Source organism: Megalops cyprinoides, chromosome 10, assembly GCF_013368585.1.
Source record: "Megalops cyprinoides isolate fMegCyp1 chromosome 10, fMegCyp1.pri, whole genome shotgun sequence".
NCBI classification, from domain to species: domain Eukaryota; kingdom Metazoa; phylum Chordata; class Actinopteri; order Elopiformes; family Megalopidae; genus Megalops; species Megalops cyprinoides.
Genome location: NC_050592.1, coordinates 31,775,688 through 31,798,083, shown reverse-complemented (window position 1 = coordinate 31,798,083; position 22,396 = coordinate 31,775,688). Strand labels below are relative to the sequence as shown.

General features: G+C 50.5%; 1 protein-coding gene across 3 annotated transcripts in view; it reads right to left on the bottom strand.

Annotated features, from left to right (window-relative positions):
* Positions 1-22,396, bottom strand: part of LOC118784006 (vacuolar protein sorting-associated protein 13B-like) — a 281,109-nt gene that overhangs the window by 44,946 nt on the left and 213,767 nt on the right. For all 3 annotated transcript variants that reach the window (XM_036537972.1, XM_036537973.1, XM_036537971.1), the window contains exons 33-38: positions 19,642-20,371; positions 19,386-19,523; positions 13,472-13,864; positions 4,313-4,515; positions 3,379-3,589; positions 1,034-1,218 (exon numbers count right to left, since the gene is read on the bottom strand). In XM_036537972.1, coding sequence (XP_036393865.1) covers positions 1,034-1,218; positions 3,379-3,589; positions 4,313-4,515; positions 13,472-13,864; positions 19,386-19,523; positions 19,642-20,371 — 1,860 coding nt within the window. The remainder of the gene's footprint in view (positions 1-1,033; positions 1,219-3,378; positions 3,590-4,312; positions 4,516-13,471; positions 13,865-19,385; positions 19,524-19,641; positions 20,372-22,396) is intronic.

Here is a 22,396-nt window from a genome sequence, read left to right as displayed (position 1 = left end):
CGGTGTCTCCGCTCAGTGTCTCCGCTCGGTGTCTCCGCTCGGCCCCCTCCAAAGGCAGGAAAATGATCTAGGTGAAATGATTGAAGGGATCCAGTAGTGCGCCGAGAGCTTCTGCTGCTGGAGCGGCCTGAGAGTCCGAGCTCCGCGCCGCCAGCACATAACGTCATCTAGGACGGAAAGGCCCACATATCTACCATCGCTCTCGTCCAATGGTTATTTTTCAAAACACCGCTGGGCCGTCAAATACAGGCAAGAAATGAAATGTTTCATGAAAAAAAACCCTACCGAGACCAGCCATTTGCCGGTTTCCTTTTTTCTTCCTGTTTTCAATTCTTTGCTTTAAAGGACGATGTGACAGTGTACTGACTGAGGGAAACTGTTTTCACAGCTGCGCAGCTTTGCACCGCTTGTTTGACAGAGGAGGGACTTGACCTTTTATTGCTGTCATTTAATTAAAAATAAACCGAGCAGGGGAGATCCGCAGCGCTCCTCTCCGGCCTGAAGGCATAACAGGACATCAGAAGCAGGCGTCTCCCTACAGCTATCCCACCCTGCTGCGCTGCATGCACGCTAACACACACCACAAGATGCACCCGCATTCCAGCTGCCCGGAGAGCGTCACTGTGCCACAGGGTGGCCCATAGAGATGTGAGAAGTGTTAATAAACCTCTCCCCCTAAGGAGTGCTGTGGAGAGTTTATACACAGGTTTTCAATGCCAAAACTTTGATATGAAAATGAGGTTTCTGGCAGCAGGGTCACTCAAGATCATGTGTTTCAGTGGGGATGCGTGCTGGGCTGGTTTTGTCTCTTACACTGCCCAACATTACCAGTTTAGTACATAAAAATGTAGATTGTTCTGTAGGCAGAATGTAGGCAAATTGAATAGAGGTCATTCTGCAGGCAGACTGTTTAAATGTTGTTTGTTTTGTAAGCCAAATGTAGACACAGTGTTTGAATGCCATTCATTTTGCGGCTGTAAGGTGTAGGTAAGAAAAGCATGGTGGGGCTGGGGGCGGGGGAGCGTTCGCGTACCTGCAGCACGTCCCCCAGGTCAGCTGTGCTGATGTCGGGGTCCTCAGTGGTGTTGAAGGGGACGGGCGTGATCCGGACGAAGGTGAGCACACGGGGCTCGGGGTACCTCCACAGCATGACCCCGGGGTTGTCGTCCGTCTCATTATAGAACACCACCTCGTACGTGCCGGGCAGCTTCTTGGAGGCTGTGGGACAGAGAGCAGACCTGAAGCATCACGCCTCCCATCCAACAGACACCTGCCTGGGCTGGAGCTCTGAGGCCGGAGCTCTGAACCCCGGGGCTCGCACTAGGGGTGGCTCTCCTCTCTCTAACACTTACCACTCGAAAACACGCTGTAGCACATTTAGCCCCGGCATGCAACTGAAATGCTCAGGAAATCACTGATGTCTATTTGAAAATTGAATCCCTTAGTGCTTGGGCTGGCCTCAGGGGGACAAACACTGCCATTCGAGCTCCAGAGAGCCCGCAGGCTGATCTGGCTTTGTTTCCCATTTTCCCCACACAGTCCTCGGCACACACGACAGTGCTCAAATGCACTTTTTGTCCGGCCGCGCGGGTTTTGTTTTGTGCTGTCACGGAGAGTGGCACAGGGGGCGAAGCGGCCGTGGTTTTCGTTAGCGTTCCTCTCCCCTGGCTCCCCACAGAAAAGCGCAGCTGCTGCACACCGCCTCTCTGAAAGGCCCCCGCGGCCGTGTTCCGTGCCGCGCTCCAGAGCCCCGGCCCCTGTTCGCAACATGTTGCCCACAGATTGCTCTTTACTACCGAAAAGCCCTCTTCTTTTAATGAAACAACAGTATTAAATGCATCAAAGGAGAGGGGGAACAATGCAGCAAACAAACGCAGCGGAGATGGCGACCGCAGCCGATGGGGGAGATAGCCTGGCAAGCTCAGGGGGTGGCGGGTTTGATCTTATCTCCCTGATCTGTGCAGATGGGCGAGACCCCCCCGTTGCCACGGCGCCTGGCTTGCTGGTTGGAGCCAGCAGCTCCTTCAGGTCTGCGGAGCTTGCACCGGCGTGCCAGGGCCTGGAACAGGACTCCCCCCCACCCCCACCCCCACCCCTGTCTTTGGACGGTGAAGTAGCTGACAGGCAAGGAGAAGATGATGGAACAGAGAGTTCGGTCATGCCAAAAGGAGGACTACAGACCTGGTCTGCAATTTCCCAATCCTCCAATACAGACTTTTCTCCAGGGGTTCTCAGAGGGTATAATACCATTTAGCCACCTATTAATGATTTCCTCTGTTTCATTCAGAAAGCCACTTCCCAGCTGCAAAATTCCCTGTTTCTGGTTTCTATATCCGTTTATTACATGTGTATAACACCTGAAACATGATGTAATACATATGTAATAGATTAATACAGCAATCACTTTCAGTCAGTTCAACTGCATGGGTGGGATCCTCACACAGCCAGAGTCATAGTACATATAATCTCGATCGGTCCGTCCCTCATTAAACTTCCCCTGGAAACGCACAATATTTCTTCAGCTCTTCAGCTTTACCTGCTATTCCAAGCAATAAAACATTATGTAGGAATATGTGTGGTTTTCACACTCCATGGCCAATGGTTTGCAAATACTTCATACTGTCCATCATCGTTTCAAAGGGGAAGATGTCAGTTTGACTGCCATGTTGTGTTTAAATTGGGTTTCAATCTTATCCTGTCACGGCTCAACTTTTCTATTAAAACGCAAAAAGAATCTTGGACTGTGTAAATTGAAAAGGCTTGTGCACAGCACTTGGGATTCTGGATAGCATGGAAGCATAGTTATAGTTATACGGACTTTGATTTCTCAAAGATGTTTAATATACATTCAACTAATACATATGTTACATAACATAACAAAACAGGGTAGGCCACAAATAGCAGGTTCCCACTGACAGATAACATAAAGGACCTTTACTTGGAATGTTACCATTACTGAGCTCCAGGTTAGCCAGCCCAAGTGATCTCAACAGAGGAGCAAGGGCCACAGGGATACTGTAACTCCTCCCACTCCGCAAAGGCCAACTTCTGGCTTTTGAAAACATAAAATACTAAAGTGGAACAAATGAAGTGGCAGAAGGAACTGAGAAAAACAAGGACAATAAGTGGAGGGTAATGATATACTGTTCTGATGACCCTTACACAAACACTGACTCCAACGGACAGGCTGAGTCCTGCATATCTTCAGTTGTATCGTTTAATCCAAGAATCTCTTACTGGGAAATTATTTTCTTTTTTTGCTGTTAATGTGGTAACTGAATGAGTCAAGCGGCAACCTTTAGCCTGAACAGGTCATAGCACCCGCTGTATCGGAAAGCTTCAATCCCAAAAGCCTCCCGTGCTGTAGCCGACGGTTACCTGAGTCCTGGATGTACTGGAAGAGGCCGGTGCGGAGGTCGTCAGAGCTGTGCTCGGTCTTGGGGGTGTGGGGGCCAGGGGAGGGCGGGGGCTGCGTCTGCTGGGGCGTGTCCTCAGGCCCGGCCTCGGGTGCACCGTCCCCCTGGAGGTAGCTCTGCAGGTGGTCCCGCACCAGCTCCAGAGAGTTCAGATGCTCCTGCCCCCAGAAGACCTGCGTGAGGGGGGCAGAGGAGGACGCTGGGTGACTTTCCGCGCCGGCCTGGCGTCTGCCGTTCCGCTCCGTGACCGTCAGCTAAACCGGTGTTATTCCCCCCCCCCCCCCTCCCCCCGTGCACCGGGCGTCGAGGGTTTGGCTGCGCCCGCCGGAATCTCTGAGTCAAAAGTGCCTCCTCACTCCGAGACGTGTGTTGGTGGATTCTGACTAAATCTTCAAAACCGGGAAAACTTGGGGATTTCGGGTCTGAGACTGAGTCTGAGCGGAAGAAATTCTGGTGGTTTTATGTACTGGATTTGATATAAAAACACTCTGAACTCTCGGATTTACCAAAGGAAATGTATGATTATTAAGTGTTAAACTCAGAGTATTCTTTCTTTTAATAACATGCAATAAAGGAGTTACACAACCCATAGTGGAGTTTCTCTTCAAAAGGGCAGTCAAACTATTGAGCATTTTTTGGCATGAAGAGACCTCCAACACCTCCATCAGAAAGCATTTAAGCAACTAACCTGTGATACAGAGGAGGAGACAGTGTAGCTTCAGTCAGCCAAAAATAGTGGTAACAAGAGGAAAAAGGATGATTATGACTTAATTTTTAATCTATTACAAAATTATGACTGATTATTACTGAACAGTCTCTGTTTTACATCATGTCTGAGAGAGAGAAGAGTGAGGGTGACAGCGTGGGGTGTGAGGAGTGGGGGGTAGAATCCTGACCTGCAGAAGGCCCCCCTTGAGGTCCAGCAGCAGTTTGGGCGGGCCCTGCTCCGGCCCGGCGTTCCCGCTGTGACGGCACCATTTGGCCTCCAGGTCGGCGCTGCAGCAGAAGGGGCCCAGCAGCACCCGGCTGCGATCCCTGAGCCCGGTCTTCAGCAGGACATCCTGCAGCTCCAGCAGGAAGGAGGCCGCCTGCACCGGGTCTGCACAAAGGGGCGGGGGGGGAGACAGTCTGAAATCAGCCCAATCTGAGCGTGCTGACAGAACCAAAGGGGTCATCTGGTGAACAAAAGTCGGCTAGCTTTGGCTAAATGGTGAAGCATTCCCATATGCTTGTGTGTCAAGCTACTACAGTGCTTACTGCACAAACAGATCTGAAAATGGGTTTTAATATGATAGATATCTTCCATAAAGTAAGTCCTCCCACACAAAAACTCTTGCTACTAAGAACTACTATTTTAAATTTTTTGGGGTGACACCTTTTGACAGGGCAGAGGTGACAATTTGGAAAACACCCGAGCAACCGAAGGAGGGAGGAAATCACTGCAGATCTTTGTGCAAAAAAAGAATACTTTCTTAACAGTGACAAAGACGTCCAACCAACAAATACAGACATAGGAGTGAGTCTGATTAGATGATCTGACCCCAAAGTCATCCCTCATGATTTCCCGTTTACCTACAAGTTAAAAAAAAAAAACACACTAGAAATTGCCAGCCTGATGTACCCAGCCTGATGTTTCTGTGGTTCTGTGGTTTCTGTTCTTCAGCAAATTTAAATACCTGTTGTGGTACATTTATTTAAAACGTGTTCATTTCTCGACATGGCATGACGGTGACGGCGAGATGGTGATTAATTTGACAAATGTACTGCTATTTTGAGATTTTACCAAGAATGGTAAAATCTTAAAAGAACAGTAAATTAGTCAAACTCACACAGGGACTTCTCCTTGCCTACCAAAGGACACTGGAACACTACACTCTCACCCTGTGGAACATGGGCACAGAATTCCATGCCCTGGAAGCAGGCCAGTCACAACCAAACAATCGCGTCTGTTCACATACCCACACCACTGACTCCTCAAAGCTCAGACACCACCAATCAGTCACAGACCAACTTAATAAAAACCCAAAATCAGCCATCCATAAAGAGTGCCGTGAGGATCAGACAAATGCTGGTAAACAGGGACAACTGCTCAGCCGATTTGCTATCGGGGCGGGGACCCGCGTGTCGGGGCGGGGTCCTCTTTCACGCCCCGGCCCCGGGTGCCCGAGGCCCGCCGAACTCATAAATCTCGGTCACAGCCTCTGGGCGACTCTGCGACATGAAAGCGCCGCGTTGGTCAGCGGCACACTTGGACGTCTCCGTAGCGTGAGTAATGCACCCCAAGGACAAACACTTTAACAGGGCTTTAAAGGGAGCCCCACAAACGAGAGACGGGGGGCCGAGGGAGACAGCGCTCCACCGCTTGTTTTGGTCCCGCTGTTTACAACGACCGGGGGCTCTGTCTCGCTTTCGTTTTGGATCAGGGCTCCGCCTGACAGAGCGCGGGCGAGAGCGAATCACAGCTCCCCCCGGGGCTGACCTGTGAGGGGAGCAACATCTTTTCCAAAACTGTAACTGAGTAATCCTTTTGGGGGCGGGAGGGAGTTGTTTTTTTTCTTCAGCTGTCCTGAGCTCGGTTCTTTTTTCTCCTTTTTTCAAAGGGCAAAATGCTAGCGGTTGGCTCCCCCCCTCCTCTCACGGGAGGCACTTGTCTTCACGGCCGCTGCTGTTTACCTGTTTCACATGTTCCTCGCTGTCTGGCAAGTTCGACTCTCCGCAGAGAGCTGCGCTCTTGAGGTATGAGGTGAAAATTCCTTCTGGCCTTGGAAAGGACGCCTGAAACTGGGGCCTTTCACAGCCTACGTGCATCAAAAAATACTACTCAACAGGGATCGGTCTCTAGCCAGAGATAGTTCTTCCACGCTGTGTCAGTTTTTTAAGGGCTGGCTGACGCGTGATGTGTATTCTCTGTTTAAAACATCTCTTTGGGCAACAATAGAGAGACGTTAATAAAATCGCTAATTGGAAGTCGTTTAAAAGAGAGAAATCATCTGCATTTGCCAATGTTCATGAGCATATGTCTCTCTTGAGAGGCCATGGCAATCCCACAATGCCCTGATGTACTTCTGATCTGGTGCCACAGGCAGAAACAGCAAACGCAGTTAAAAAAAGAGAGAGACAGTCCACAGTGGGAGTGCATTCAGATTTGGGAATTCCAGCAAATTATCATGTGGTGAGCGAGAGAATGCTGGAATAACAGCAGCAAATTGACGTCGGACTGAGACCCACACTTATGGTAAACCAGGAGCCGAATCTTTACAGTGGAACCAACGGCCAGCGCCGTCCAATCCATCCTTTAACGAGAAGGCCCCGCTGACAAACGGATGGAGAGGGAAGCTTCCGGAATTTCATAACCTAATCGCTGAACATTTTTCGCCACGTGGTTGAAATCAAATCCTCTGGCAACGAACCTCCTTGGTAATCTTAACAGCCCTAATGTGCTCTCTCTCTCTCTCTCTCTCGCTCTCCCGCTCTAGGGCGCACCAAGAGAAACAAACTCCCAGCTCGAGCGCCATTAGGCCAGCGGTGACGTGTGACGTGTGGCGAGCCGGGTCCCTGGACGTGGCAACAGCAAGCGCGTTTACTGCCTGCCCGTTCGCCGCCGGCGCTGAGGGAGCCCGTTTCCCCGCGCACGCTTCAGACCGGAGGGCTGCTCCTTATTTTAATCCATTACAAACACCCCTTCATTTCACTTTATTGGTGGTAGTGAAGGGCTCTTTTACAGGGGGATTTTTACGGCCTGGCCAGAACTCCCAGTTGTTTTTCGCATGGGCAGGTTCGCCTGGAGTTCAGGTCGGGGATGGCTCTGAAGTGAAGCGGTGCTGTTTAACACTAGGCCCGGGTCATCCTTGTGGAAAGACAAGATAGAGAGACAGATAGAGAAGGAGACGGAGAGAAAAAGAGGAGAGGGAAGGACAGGGAGACCACACAGACAGCCGTTTCTTTTTGCCTCTCCCACTCATGCTTCACAACAGGGAAAAGAAACAGCTGTGATTTGAAGCAGAAGTGCATTTAATGACGGCTTTGGCCACCAGAATGTTGTCACTTGCTTTCACACCTCTGAAGTCCTGGTGCTGCTGCTGGTACTGCTGGTACTGTGGTGCTGCAGAAGCATGCTGAAAGCCAGGCTTGGCAGCATGACTGCTTACCACCACAGTCTCAGAGACTCATCCTGTCTAACAGACAGTAGATGAGTGCATGCGCCATCCATTAATTGTAAGCATTTTATGAGTGTGAATAACTGTGGTGATGCACACTCACTGCAATCCTGTGTGTCCAAACAGCTAAATTTGTAAATTTGAATGGCTTGTTGATTTCACCATCCAACTTGTTCCTTTGCATTTGCCTGCAGCTGAGGACTAAGCAAAGTCCTCAAACAAAAACATCTCATACTAGAAAGTACTGAACACAGAAGGAATACAGGATATCTTATCAGAGAGAACAATATCTGTGGCAGAGATTGATAGAGGCCACAGCCCCCCCACTGAGCACTACGGGGACATCCAATATGGAGGAGCCAGACAGCACATATCTGTGCCCCTCTGATGCTCCCAAAGCAGCTGTTGTTTTGGTGGTATCTGGGGGTGGCTCGGTCTCAGCCCGCCGAATGTGTTTTGAGTTTGAAGGCATTTTTCGGAAAAAACGGTTATAGAGAAAATGAAATGGATCCTTGTGAAACGAGCCGGTCTGTGCCACGTACCACAGACAGCAACTGTGAGCGATCAGCGGGGAAGGCATCGGGTTCCCTCCGAGGATATTTCCGTGCGTGGGCCGGCCCTCGGCGGCGCGTGATTGGCCCCGTGTCATCACCCGTGTCTCTCAGCCCTCCGCTTCGCCACCCTGAAGGCGAGGCCAAGGCCCGGCCGTCTGTGCGTTCTCAGATGTTGTTCACAAAACAGGCTGATAAATAACCCAGCGCTCCCTGCTACTCCTGCTCCAAAGTAGCGAATGGAAATCATTTCAATTTGAAATACATCTTTGGCTAATCACGGAATTCAGCTGATTTAGGGTGTCGGTTTTTCTCTGGCAGACGCAGCATGAACCACCTCATAAATAATTTATATTCCCTTAACGAACTGCAATCAATTAAGGATCCCGACGAGATAACCAAATGCAGAGGAACTGTGACAGTTATTCTGTCCTGAAGGCTTGTTGGCCATGAATGGCACTATCGCGTAGCCACACAGCCAAGGGGAAAATCTTCCTTTGAAAACAGCTGCTGATGCTTATGAAATCTGGAAAATCAACAAATAGGGTTCTCCTGGTAACAGGAATTTTCCATGCAGAATTCACCACGGGATCCTTTATGTGCATAATTATGATTCACACACATGCTGTTATAATTACTTCATAAACAGCCACCCTTACCAGGGTCGACCTGTACTTGCATTGTAACACAAATGCTCTTAACACTCTGCACAAACAGCACGTTCCCCTTATGAAAATCAAGTTTGACCAGTATCATTTAATCCTTATATGTGAGTTATGCTTATAGGCGGAGCGTTGTAGACGTCATTGGTTTGCCTCATATGTTTTGATCACTGAGTTTTTGCTTCTCTTGCCTGTAACAGGGTGTGCACAGTCTTTCCAGACACACTGCTTCAGGAACATTCCGGCTAGAGACCCTCGCCCTACAGTAAAGCAACAGTGTTCTATCTCAGCTACGAACTCATGACCCCCCCGCCTGCTCCACCCCCCAATCAGTCAAGAGCATTAACTGCTATCCCACACTTCTGTCCCTGAGAGCAGAAGGCCTTTTTATTAACACTGGAGAGAACCTGACCAATATTTCCTTGATTAATGAACTGTGAACATGTCTTAGTGCTCCACCGATCATAGTGCTTGCTGAACGCCGGTAGGGCCTTGTTTCAAAAAATCTCCTTTTTTTCACAGCTGTTTCTCCCCTCCTTGCGCTGCCATTAAAACAAATGAATTTGATTAATGGAGGAAAATACCTTCCTTTAGCCCGAATAAACAAACTGACATAATCGTAACTCAAGCTGCACCGCTGCGCGAAACAGAATCACACGTGAAGAGAGGGCATAAATAAAAAATGGTAGCCCACTCCTCTGCTCAATCAGCACAAGTTTTCCTTTACAAGACTATATTAGTAAATCACGGGCGGACCGCAGGGCTCCTTTGGGGTGGGGGGTGGGCTGGGCCCGGTGATAGCTAGCGGAGGGATTAGGGGGTTTCTCGTTTCGGGTATCCAGGGCCATCTGTTCTTTCCTCCTACGTTTTTTTCTTTCTTTTCTTTCTCTCTTCCCTTTCATTGAACTATAAATGCACCTCCACCTCGGGGACCGTCGGGAGGAATTTGGGTTCTACTGTTTTTCATTATCACGAGATCCAGTAACACACTTCACTGTCAGCTTAATCCCCTTTTACTCCATCTTTTCATTGGCAGAGGTATGCCATGACTACGTATAAAACCCCCAGATGTTGGCCGGCTGGCGGGGTCCTCACCCCTTCCCGGCCCTGGCTCCCGCGCGGCCTCTGACAGGGGCGTCGGGGGAGACGGGCCGGGGCCCACGGGCCTCTCGGTGTGATTTGTGGCCGTGGCCCTCTCCCCTGCCTCCGGTGGCATCCTCTGCGTTTCACTCGCCCATTAATTCCCTCCCAGAGAGCATCTATTTCTGTCACCGAGGACCGATGTGGAAGCAGTAGATCTTCCTGTCTCCGAGAGCGCACGGACAGCCCCTCCCTCATGTGCAATTCTCGCTGAGTTATTGACATGGGTTTTGCTACGAATGCACATTTGAGATTCCCCCTTTATAATCAGAAAAAGACCTGCTTTTGGTTTTTGATGTTTGACATTGTACGCAATGATGGATTGGAGTGTGACAGAGGTAGGGTCTATATACAGTAAAGGGCAAAATACACGTTCAGCGCATGCAGCTGTATGCATGCCATTATACAGCTTTATACAATCATTGTGCAAAGGCTTGAATATTATCACAGGATCTTATATTGTTGATGACTACTGTGTCATTTTATTGAAAACAGTACATGACGCTGTGCTGACTTCAGTTGGCAAGTTTTTGTACTGTGGAGAATCAGCTACTACTACTAAAGCAGTTAACTAGCTAATTGATGACTCTGGCGATGCATCAGTGCAAATGGGTTTCTAGCTATTAATATGTGCCAACTGTGAACAGAAGCAAACTACATGAACAGTTAACAAAATTAGGGTTATCATTAAAAATGCAATTTTCATTTTCAAAATCAAAACATCCATATTGAATGCTCCTGTATAACCGGGTGAGAGATTCACAAAATCCTGTGCGGCATTAAGTAACTTTAAGCAGTCGAGCACAATTCAAACTGTATAGATGTTTTCATATTACTTGTCCAGAAGATTTTTAAAGATGATGTAAAATGCAGTAATAAAAACTGATATCCCCTCATGGCTGTAATGCTTGAGGGCGCTATGGATTTGGGTTGACTATCAGATATCAGATTAGACCGTCATCTTGGAAAATCCTCTCAATCTGCTGTGCAGGTTGGCCCCGAATGGACATTTTCCTGAGCCATCTCCCCCGATTCTACACGCAGAATCTTGACTGGCCATCGCCCGGCAACCTTCAATCACTCAGCCAATCGGAGAGCAGAGGGGTATGGCTTCAGGAATGTTTGTGCTTCCGAGTGAACTAAACACTGTAGCAGAGAAGGTCCAGGCAGCATGTTCGCCATTCACCATTCAACGGGGAAGCCAACGCGTATGTGAATCGTTCCAAAAATCAATCATGCAAAGCATCAAGACTTGCTGTTCACACAAACACAAGAACATAGTTAGGTTTTATTAAATTATACCGCACCAGCTCGTTGGAGCCATGCTCGAAACGCCGGCTTTACCTTCCCTGCTACAGCCAGAAGCACGGAAGAGGTCTCACCTAAACTTGTTTATTTAGCCTGGACCGTGAAGACAAAGGGAGGGGAAGCTGCACCGCTGCCTTCCGGAGACTTCCTTTGCTTCTCCCCTTACACATACCGAGGGTGTCATGAATGAGAGCCGCCAGCCCTGGCTTCTCTGGGGCCGTCGAGGGTGAAAGGGTGAGAGGGTTTTAGGCAGCGTCTGTGTCCCGGTTCAGGCACCGTGTGCCGCCCCGGGGAGCTGGAAGCATCTGCCAAGCTTTCGGAGTGCAGCGCGAATAAGCATCGTGCAACCTTCCCCTCACATTCAGGGTCTCAGTTCAACAAACGCTCTACGAACACTCAAACAAGTCAAGGGAACACACATATTCCAAGTGAGCTCAGCCCACAAGCCTTTCCTCCGGCACTCTGGTACACACGATGACAGCATTAGCTTTCTAGCACTTACAATAATTTCTTTAATCCTCTCTTGAGGGGGAAAAGGAGGAAGAAAAAACAAAAAAAATGAAGAACCCTCTGAACTCATTGCTTCATGTTGAGCTCGCCCCCTGACAACAGCGTTTTCAGAGCATTCTACTGACTCAACATAGGAAGGAACGTTTCACTGGAACTGCACTTCAATAAACACCAGAACTTCTGAAATGGAACCCATTGGACGCTCTGTTTATAGTAAACAAAAGAGGGAACGCTTAGTGATAAATCTCTCAGTGACAGCCTTAATGTGAGAAGCCCGTGGCTAAAAATAGTCATGCGAAATGAGGGATTAATTTTCATACGCAACACAATTGTCTCTGCCTTTCGCAGTTTTTCCATTGTTTTGCATGTTGAGTGTTTTCAACTGTGTTTATCAAAGTCAACACATCAAACGGGGATGAAAAGGGGGAAAGCTGGTGAAAATCAGAGCGGGCCGCAGTGCCTAGCATTGTCTCATTGGGGAGTTATGTAGATTTGAGTAAACAAGTGCAAATTGTTGAGGTTTTAATTAAAATTTTCGACAATCATTTTATCTGAAGTAACCCTATATAATAACATCTGTAAAACAGATGCATGTGCTTAGGAGCCGAGCTCGCCTCCTTCTCCGCCCTCCGCCCAAAGCCCCCACCCCCCCCACCCCCCAAACCCTGAAACCCCCACCATCATCACCCCCGAAACCCCCAGCGCAGAGATTCTGAGTGGATCTGGGGATTCCAGAATGGCCCATTCAGAGTTTCCTCACTGCTGCTGGCTGTCAGCTCGATGACACCACAATACACACTTGATTACGGCTGGACTCTGATCGAGCAGGGTCACTCATCCCAAAACCAATAAAAAAAACCAACTTCTTGACAATTCTGAAACAGCTTCTCCGCGTTAGAAAGCTACAGCAAGAAAACAGTTGTTTTTCTGGCAGCGGGCGGCTCGTTCGCATGTGGAGAAGTAAGAGCGAAACGGTCCACGAAGTTTGGCTCATCTCACCTTTTCCTCAACCTCAAACACAACCTGAGAATTTTCTGGAAGCGTACGAATGCAACACCCTCGCCCCCAAAAAACGGAATAGAGAAACCTGGCGTGCCCTCTGGGCCACAGCAATCAGGGATGAAGAGTCCAGCCACATAGAATTGGAGCGTTTCTTTATTGGTTGTTTTGTCCCCCCCCACCCCATCCCCAGCCAGAGGAACAGGGGACACGGGGATCCAGTTTCGGCAAGAACAGGCCATTCCTCCCTGGTTACATCGTGGTTGCGGGCCAGGGAACATGACAGTGATGCAACATGGGCCATTTCCTGAGCTCTATCAGGAACACTTTGTTGTGGCTCACCGCTAAGATATTTCCCTCTGAGCTCAGCATGAAAGGTCAAATGACAGAAGTTTGGATTTCCTACTTGGGCACATAAAACAAACTCTGGCTTTTCAGGTCAAATTATGCACTTGAGTGCCTTATAGGTAACAGCTCTGCGCGCAGTACACGACTTTCACTTTAAGCACAGCCCACTGCGTTCCAGTTCCTCAGAAGGTTGATGAAGCCCAGGTCAGGCTCCATCAAGCATATGTGCTTTTTTGTGTTTTATGAGTTTGTATCAGAGGACAGGTGATTAAGCATGCAGCTCAACAGTTTAGACAGCACTGACTTTGAAGAACTTCAGCCGAGGGGCGTCAGTGCTTCGAAACTGTGTGCTGGCCCTGGGAGAACAGGCGTCTACTCACCGGCCACCTTGGGCCCGGTTCTCATGGAGAGGCTCCCAGTCATCCCCGACACGGACACCGTCAGGCTGGGCCGGGCCGGGTGAGCCTCCGTCTCCAGGACGACCACCATCTGCGCCGTGCGGAGGGACACCCTGTGGAAGGGGGCCAGTGCGGCCAGGGTGCCTGCCCGGCCCGTGGCACGCTGGTAGGCGGGGGTCTGCGGGGCACTCTCGGGGCGGGGGGGTGTCCTGGAGGCCGCGGCCTTGCCGGGGGAGCACTGGGGGGTCGCAGGGGCTCTGGCAGCCTCGCCTTCAGCCTCTGGGAAGACCCTTGCCAGGAAGGCTTTAGCCTGCTCCAGCTTGGCCAGGGTTGGGTTGGCCTTCAGGGGGCGGGACAGCTCCACGTTCAGCTCCGCTGCAGAGGAGAACAGGCCGGTAAGTATTTCTGAGATGCATCAGACTTTCCACTCCTGCTGAGGAGAACACAGAGGCATGTTTGGGTCTGTGCATTAGGAACAGTCCTCCTCCACACATACACACACACACACACACACATGCGTAAATACATATGCACATGTACACATATACACAAACACACAGTTTCGGAACAGTTCCTATGTACAACACAGGATGCATCAGGCAGAATTGGAGTAGCCAGCCCACTACCCATCTGCTTTTATGGGGAACATCTCCCTCCATCTTCTAAGGGGAGTGCTTCACTAGTTAACCATCCCTTCTGTTTCTGAAGTGGGGACTGAAGGAGCTTAAGACCACAGCAGGACAAGCAATAAAAACACCAAACCTGACTTTCAACATTAGTCATCCATGTTCTCAACATGCACCCCGCCCCTCCATCTCCAGTGACTGATGTATTGTAGTATACTTGGCTTCCATTGCCTAGTCTATGTGCTGCTTGCACATTTACAATCATGGATGAAGTGATCAGTGCTTACTTGAGGGCCAGTGTAACAGTACCACTCTTGGAAACCATGAATCACAGCACTGTCCACCAGCGGTCTCTGGCCTTCACGCACTTCACAGCAATCTGACATGACAGATGCATTAACTCTGCACTGCTTTCTGTATCCCCCCTGTGGAAACTTCCCTCTCTGTCACGGGGGGGGGGGGGGTTTGGACGAGCCGATTGGTCCTCTCGGTCTGTGACATGACCTCACTGCTGCGCTCATGAATTTAATGCGTCTTCTCTTCAGGTAAAAGAGTGCAAGGCCATGTGGGAGAAGCGCAGCCAGAACGAGCCCTGAGCGCTCGGTTGCCGTCTTGTTTTACCACATAAAAGCGCTTTTTTCCACCCTTGCTGAGGCAGGAGGGATCAGCTGTGCAGTGTAGCCTATCGTTTCCACTTCAGTTATCTTCAGGAAGCGCTCCAGCGGTGAGGTAAACGGCTCGTGTGCAGCTCATCCTTTTCTCTTCCCCTCCAGCGCTGCAAAGCTGTTTCGGATCACCTTGGAGCGGGCCGGGCACCGGGCCCTGGCTCTGATTACGGGATGCACTCCTTTTGGGGGATGGGGGGGTGGGGGGTCTGCTCCAGGGGTTTATTGGCTTTTTAACCTGTCAGCTTTCCACCTGCGGCATTCAGGTGGTACCAGTGCTACCGGTGCACCCGCGTTAGGCAGGTGTGCACTACACAGCCCGCTGCAGTACACTGCCCGCTTCACGTAGGCGCGCGGATACACAGCAGCGCAAAGTATTGACTTCTTTGGTGTGTAAGCGGCCAAATGTTTTCCTGCTGAGAGGTTTTCAATGGTTCACTCGCTGTTAGAGTCTGAGTATGTTAGTCAGTCAATCAATCAAGGACATTTAATGTGTTCTAGTACATTTTTACGGAAATCATTGCAAAACACACAATCGTCACCGCTTGGTCTTAAATGACTTCAGAGATCTTCGTGTTCTGTGTGACAATGGTCTGTTTGGCCAGTAGCGTTGTGCAGCATGTTACTAAGGGATCCTTTAAAAGTAGAATCCCCTTATATACTAGGTAACGCATTATGGAAATGAAAGCTTGCTTGCTTTCGCAATAATGTGGAAACCTTGGAAACCTTAACATTCCTGTTGATTCATTTCATACACATTCTGAAATTGTGAGGCAGGCTTTATTGCTGAGGACACTGTGCACTGGAAGTGCCCCTTGGGATCTTAACCCGAACTTTAGAGGAGCACTCTCCACTGCAGTGTTCCAGGCCCGGTTTGCCTTGCTGCTCCCCTGCGACATCCGTGTAGCTCGCCTCCTCCCTCATCGAGCATCAATGGAGCTGATCGCCTTTTACGGCGATGGCTCGGAGTCAAAAGATGAATTTCGCCGAGGCGGGACAGCACCAGGCTCCGGGTTAACACGGACACGAGCGTGCTCCCTCGCGGCTTCTGTCTGAGCTAAGTCCAGTCCTTAGCGGCATACATGTTTTCAGTGTCAGGTTCAAAAAGCAAGGAGGGGGGATTTCATTGAACCTAACAGAAAAAAGGTGATTTTCAGCCATTCTTTTTACCAGTAATCCCCAACTTGAAAGCGCTCGAGCCGCAGACCAAAATTCCGCGCTGAAGACTTAAGTCAGCCTAAAACAAACACAGATAGGAGGTGACATCACGAGGCAAGCGCCTCCCGCTCCTTTCATACCACCTGATATCACTTCCTGTGTCATTAACATCTAAGAGAGGGTGGAAACGAAAAGAGGGGCGCTTATCGTATTAAGATGTTAAATTTGAGCTACTTTCAAACTTTCAGGGCCAACTCTTCAGAGTATGGTGTGTCAAAAGGAAAGAACAAAAAAAGAGAGAAAAGCGTGTGGAAATAGCGCTTAATGAAAGCAAGACAGCCAGCCTTCCACGGCAGCGCGGGGAAATCAAAGGAAGGCCTTGTTCATGACTGAGTGCTTTTATTAAGACCACCTTGCTGCCAGCGACTCCTGTGCTTACCCTCCGCTGCCAGCGCATGCCAGCAGAGAGAGACACATTCGCTCCCAGAAGTGAGGGAGGAGGGAGAAAAAGAAAGCAAAGTACGGGGTAGAATGGCTTTCACGTATCTTAAAAGTGCCGATAATTTAAACAGTCTGCCCCCCCCCTCCCCCCCCCAACTTCCTCGACCGTTTCCCCCCTTCTCAGGTGTCAAACTCCATTAGCGCTGGGTGAAACCCGGGACATCAAGGTCGGGCGTGCCGGTGAAAGCCTGTTGCCCCGGTTACCACGCTGTGCCCGGTGAGGTCGCACTCACCGACCCACCGCTGAACCTGTTGGGAGACACACAGTTTGGATGGCCCCTGGGGACATTTTTTGCTCTTCGGCTTTGACCTGACTGTGCTCCTCTGCATGGTGCGGGGGGGGGGGGGTTTTGCTGTCTCAGACGCAGGTGACTTGCCATCCAATCAGATAAAGGACAGCCAGGTAAGCAGGGGGTCTGGGTGGGCTGTGCCCCACTCTTCTGAGACCCCCAGGGAGGGGGGACTGGCTGGAAATGGATTTATTATGGCTTGACACATGGAGTGGGCCCCACGGCACACCAGCTGGGGGGCAGTGGCATGTCATATGACTTAAATTAGGCGGTTATGGACGGCTCCGAGGGGCAAGGGCCGGTACACAACGCTGACAAGATCCCCTTACTCCAGCGCCTTGATGGGATCCAGCAACGCTCCAGCGTAATGGTTCCAATTTGTTATAGCTAATCTATCACCTGCCCCAGTTATTGCTGGGGTGGATAGTTTTTCTCTCTCGCTCACTCTTTCAGAGGGGGGCTGTTATTTCTCCAGGGTTTCAAACCTGACCTCTTCTTGGGAGAAAATGGGAATGGGAGATCTGGGAGGGGATCCTATTTTTTTGGTGGAGGGGGATGGGGGGTTGATGGTGCTGGTGGGGTGAGCATGTAAACCCTCAGTAAAGGGGTTGTGGGGGTTACAGAGCGCAGCCATTGAGGAAGCCTTGAACCCACAAGTGTTTCTGTCAGGGCTGCCAGCTCGCTTGTCAGTGCGGTGTGAAGTAGGACACACATCACACACAGCGTTTGAGGGGGGCGGGGGTCAGGACTCCCAAACCTATACAATGTACTGTACACATGTAGCCTGTTTTCATTCGGCATCCTTGAGAGTGAGGCTTTGATTGGTCTCGGTTTGCATTCCGAATAAATGCTGCCGAAATTGCAAGCACATTGCTATAAACACACCGGGCTCTCCGCGGCCTTGCTCACGTCTGTTCTGGGTTTCCGCGACGTTGAGAGAGATCGGGACTGAAGCAGCCTCAAAATTGGGGGGAGGGGGTGAGGGTGGCTTAGCGCTCTTCTCCCCTTTTTACTTGCAACATGGCCTCTGTTTGTGACGCTTTTGGTAATCAGGAACGCACGCGGCGTTTGGACCTCTCCACAGGTCCATCTGCGAGTGCTGAGGGGATGCACTCCTCTGGCACCGGACCCACCCCCCCACCACTATCCACAGGAAGTTCGTACAGCCGCCCCTGACCAGAGCCCTGTGTTCCACCAGAAGCCATGAAAGGAAACAGCACAGATAATTGAGAGTGTTCCGGAGCGAGTGGGGGCGGAGGAACACATGCGGTCCATCCTGATTATTCCCCCGATCAGCGGGAGAGCCAGGGAGGACCGGGCCCGACCCCAGCCCCCGGGCCCAGGTTCCATCAGAACCCTGTGACTCACGCGGCATCCGCTGCTCAACAGCTCACCGCTCACACACGAGCAGTGACTGAGGATGTGACGCAGACTCGGAACCATCAGGGAACAGTGGCAAGCTACTGCATTGTGTAGTGATTTTGATATATGTGTGCCTACATGTGTGTGTACTGTATGTGAGTGTGTGAGCTTATGTGTATGCACCCTTACATATTAGCCTTTGAGCATGCGTGCTTGCATTTGTACATGTATAGTACCAGACAAAAGTTTGGCCACATCTGATTAAGACAATGGGAAACATTCAAAGACATTCTGATCTAAAGACTTATGCTTAAATGCTTGAAATTTGTTTCTTTGACAAATATAAATACTGAAGTTGATGCCTGTGTATGAATTTCTTTCCAAAAAAAACAAAACATTTTTTTAGCTACTTTGGCATGTATGTGTGTGAGAGAAAGACTGTGTGTGTGTTTGCATGAGACAGTGTGTTTCTACAAAAAACTGTGTGTGTGTGTGCGTGCATATGTGTGTATGTATAAGACTGTGTTGAGTGTGTGAATGTGTATATTCATTTGTGTGTGTATGTATATAAGAGACTAAGTGTATGCATGCATATATGTGTGTGTTATAGACTGTGTGTATGTATAAGGCTGTGGTGTGTGTGTGTGTGTGTGTGTGTGTGTGTGTGTGTGTGTGTGCGTGTGGTGAGTAAAAGCTCTGGGCTAACAGGAAGCTGGGGCACCCCGGGTGCAGAGCAGCGCTCACATCTGCGCTGAGCGCGGTGAGGGTGAGCAGCAGGCGGCTGTGTGGGACAGAGCAGCGCTTTGTGCGTGGCCCGGGCGGGGCGCGGCCGGGGAGAGCGCTCTTCCGCTCCCGCTGACATGTGGAAGTGATGCGAGCGGGAGCTCCGCTCACCCACGGTCCTCAGGCGCTCATCAACACCCACCGCCCCTCCGGGCCCAAAGGCGGGAGCCCATCCGCGCTGCAGTCAACACCGGCCCAGTGAATGCACACACCTCACCACTGCGAGCAGAGAACAATACCCTGACCAGCAGACTCTCTCTGGAAACACGGCTCACACAGTAGCCATTTGGATTCAGAATAATACGAAAATAAAACCTTTGTGCTTTTTTCTCTCGGTTTTGGTGAGGGGCTGTGGTTCTGGCTCTGCATTTGAGGTTTTTCGACTCCCTGCTGGCCTAATCCTGCTGTAAACCTGTACTCCAGAACACACTTACGTAAAACGATGACCGGTTAAACCCGCGTGCCGCTCCGAACGGCGTCTCCGACGAGGGCGATCCGGAGCTGTGCTCACCTGGCCCGTTGAGGAAGTCCTTGATCTGGAGCGCGAGGAGGGGAGGGGGGATCCCCGTCTTTCCGTCGGCCTCCCCCGCCACCGTCTGCAGCCAGAACACGCTGTAGTCCAGCGCCTCCGGCAGCGTCTTCCCTGGGTCTGCAGAGTGAGAGGGGACACGGAGCAGAGTGGTGAGACGGCGCGCAGGTACGGCGTGGCCTGGCATGGGGGGGGGGCTCAGATTGGCGTGGTGCAGCGGCGAAAAAGCCCCTCTCACCCAGGCACTTGTAGTCAGAGGCCACGCCCTTGAGGGCCACGTCGAAGACGGACAGCTCCATCCTCTGCTTGCGGTGGTGGCAGCTGAGCAGGGCGGAGGGCTGGAACACCTGCAGGTAGAGGAGGGGCTCCAGCAGGACGTCCCCGGCACCGCGGCGGCCGGGCTGCCTGACGATGGTGACGCCCAGGGCCTGGCGAGCCGAGGAGCGGCTGGGGGCGTGCAGGCTCTCCAGGGACAGAAGGCCGCCGCCCACGCGCGCCCCCAGCGGGGCGGGCGCGTTGCCGTTGAGGAGGTCCTCGGCGGTGAGCGCGGAGATGCCCGCGAGGGCGGGGTCGGCGGGGGCGTCGGCACGCTCGCCGTCCGGCATGTTGAGGGCGCTCTTCCCCACCTTCTCGCCCTCCTTCTTCTCGGGGGAGGTGGGGCCGGGCGAGGGGGCGGGGTCGGGCCGGGCTTTGGGGGCGTCCACACAGGCGTAGGTCATGAGGGAGACGCGGCTGGCGGTGAGGAAGATGTCGAAGGGGATGAAGCTGAGGTTCTTGGTGATGGTGGACTTGCGGGAGGGCCGGGCGATGCGGTGGTGGCTGGCGCCGCTCTGCTGCTCGATCTGCACGATGCGGATGCGGGCGCTGTCGCTGCCAAAGCCGCTGTCCTGCGCCCCGCTGTGGCGGGAGGACGTGTCCACCGCGCTGGGCCGGGAGGCACAGCTTAGCTGCTGTTCGTGGCGCCACACCTAAGCCACACAGACAGTTGCCATACATTACATTATTGTCATTTGGCAGACGCTCCTATCCAGAGCAACTTACATAGGTTACAATTTTATCCATTTATACAGCTTGATATGTTACTGAGGCAATTTCAGGTTGAGTACCTTGCCCAGGGGTACAAGACTAGTGCCTCAGCTGGGAATCAAACTGGAAACCTTTTTGTTACAAGCCCTAATCATTACCATTATGCCACACTGCTGCCCCTTATACAGATAGTTATGCAGACAGATAAACATGCAAACAGTTATGCAGATTATGCAGTTATGCAGATAAAATATAGACATGCAGACAATTACACTTAGGCACGTTAGATGCAGGTAGATAGGCACACAGACAGACACACAGATGATTATACAGATACAAACACAGACAGATACAGATATACAGTCTGTTATACAGGTAGAGGTACGCAGATAGATACATACACATACAATTATACAGACAGAAACACAGACAGACATTCACACAGACATGCAGATAGTTATAAAGACAGGCAAACACATAGACAGACAAACATGCCAAAAGACTGACACACAAACACTCAGAGAGAGAAAAACACACAGAGAAACAGATGTGGACAATTATTAAAACCTTGATAGCCATTAATTATCTTTCACACAGATGTGTACAGGCAATATACTGGGGGTTGGTGGGTTTATATGACCACAGCATGTGATTTAATTTATTAACCATATTTTGTGCGTCTTGAGGCATGAAACCCTCACCAGCATTACTAAAGTTCATGGTATCTCACACTTCTCTCACTGCCTCCAATAAATTCATTTTCAAAGACACAGAAACATGAAATAATGTTTAAATCATAAATTAGATTGTGTTTTAATCCTAAACTCTAGCATTAAATTTATGATTTTGTTATTGGGCTAAAACAGGATGTGCAGTGGAATATGTGCCAGGGCCCCTTCTGTGAGAGCGTGAGTGGGATTGGAGGGAGGGAGGAGGGGGAAGGAGATTGAGGGAAGAGTGGGTGAGTCTGTAGCTGCATGCTTCCTGCAGGCCCCACTTGCACTGCCAGCCCTGAGCAACAACACCTGAGCACCATGACCCCCGACCTCTGCAACATCACTGCTCCACTTTTACTCTTTAAGAACGGATGTGTTCCCAAGACACAAATTAACAACATAAAGCACTTGTGGGTGCGTGTGTGTGTGTGTGTGTGTGCAGCAACTGAATAAATCATTTTTTGCTTTAGCTGTCTAGACACAATATCTTGTTAGCTAGTTTGAAGTAGCGTAAAAAAAAAAGTCAGGTCATTCCTTTAGCCATTTTTTGGGAAATATTTCAAACAGCAAAACATCACACTAATTCCATTTGATTATACAATTATTTGTATTACCTTTGGGGTGGACAAAACACCTATTTTAATAAGCCTGCCTTCAAATTGCGACAGCTACGTCGCTTGTCAAGCTGGCCAGCTGCCGCGGTCCACATGACACCGTAGTCAGCCACAGCACCCTCCCACAGAACTGTCACTCGTATCACATGATGATGAACAGCATCGCAATCGGTGATTCGCACCACCTTCCCCCTCGGAGGTGCACCCGCTTCAAGGCGACACTTTTAACGTCATTAATGAGAAGACAGTTATTGTTCACGCGCTCAAAACTGCAGTAATGAGTATGGCGCCTGACTCGCCAGCTCAATAGTGCGTTTATTTTTGCCTATGTGCATAATTAGTTGTGTTGCTCTCCAACGAGTAGTGTCGCCTTTGTCTCCACTGAGGGCAGTTAAGAAGCGGCCGGCGAATGAAGCGCCAAAGATTTGGTGCCACGGCTAAAAGAGACAGCCCGAAAAGAAGCTGGCTGAGCCGCCGTGAGCCACAAACTAATTGCCACTGGTTTCACGCCTTGCTATGTGTGGTGTCTCCAAACCTATTGTTCCCTATGAAATCTGCGAGTGCGAACCGGGCTTGATTAAGCAAAAAACCCGACTTTGTCAACAGTTTCCAACATGTGTGTAAGAAATGCGACAAA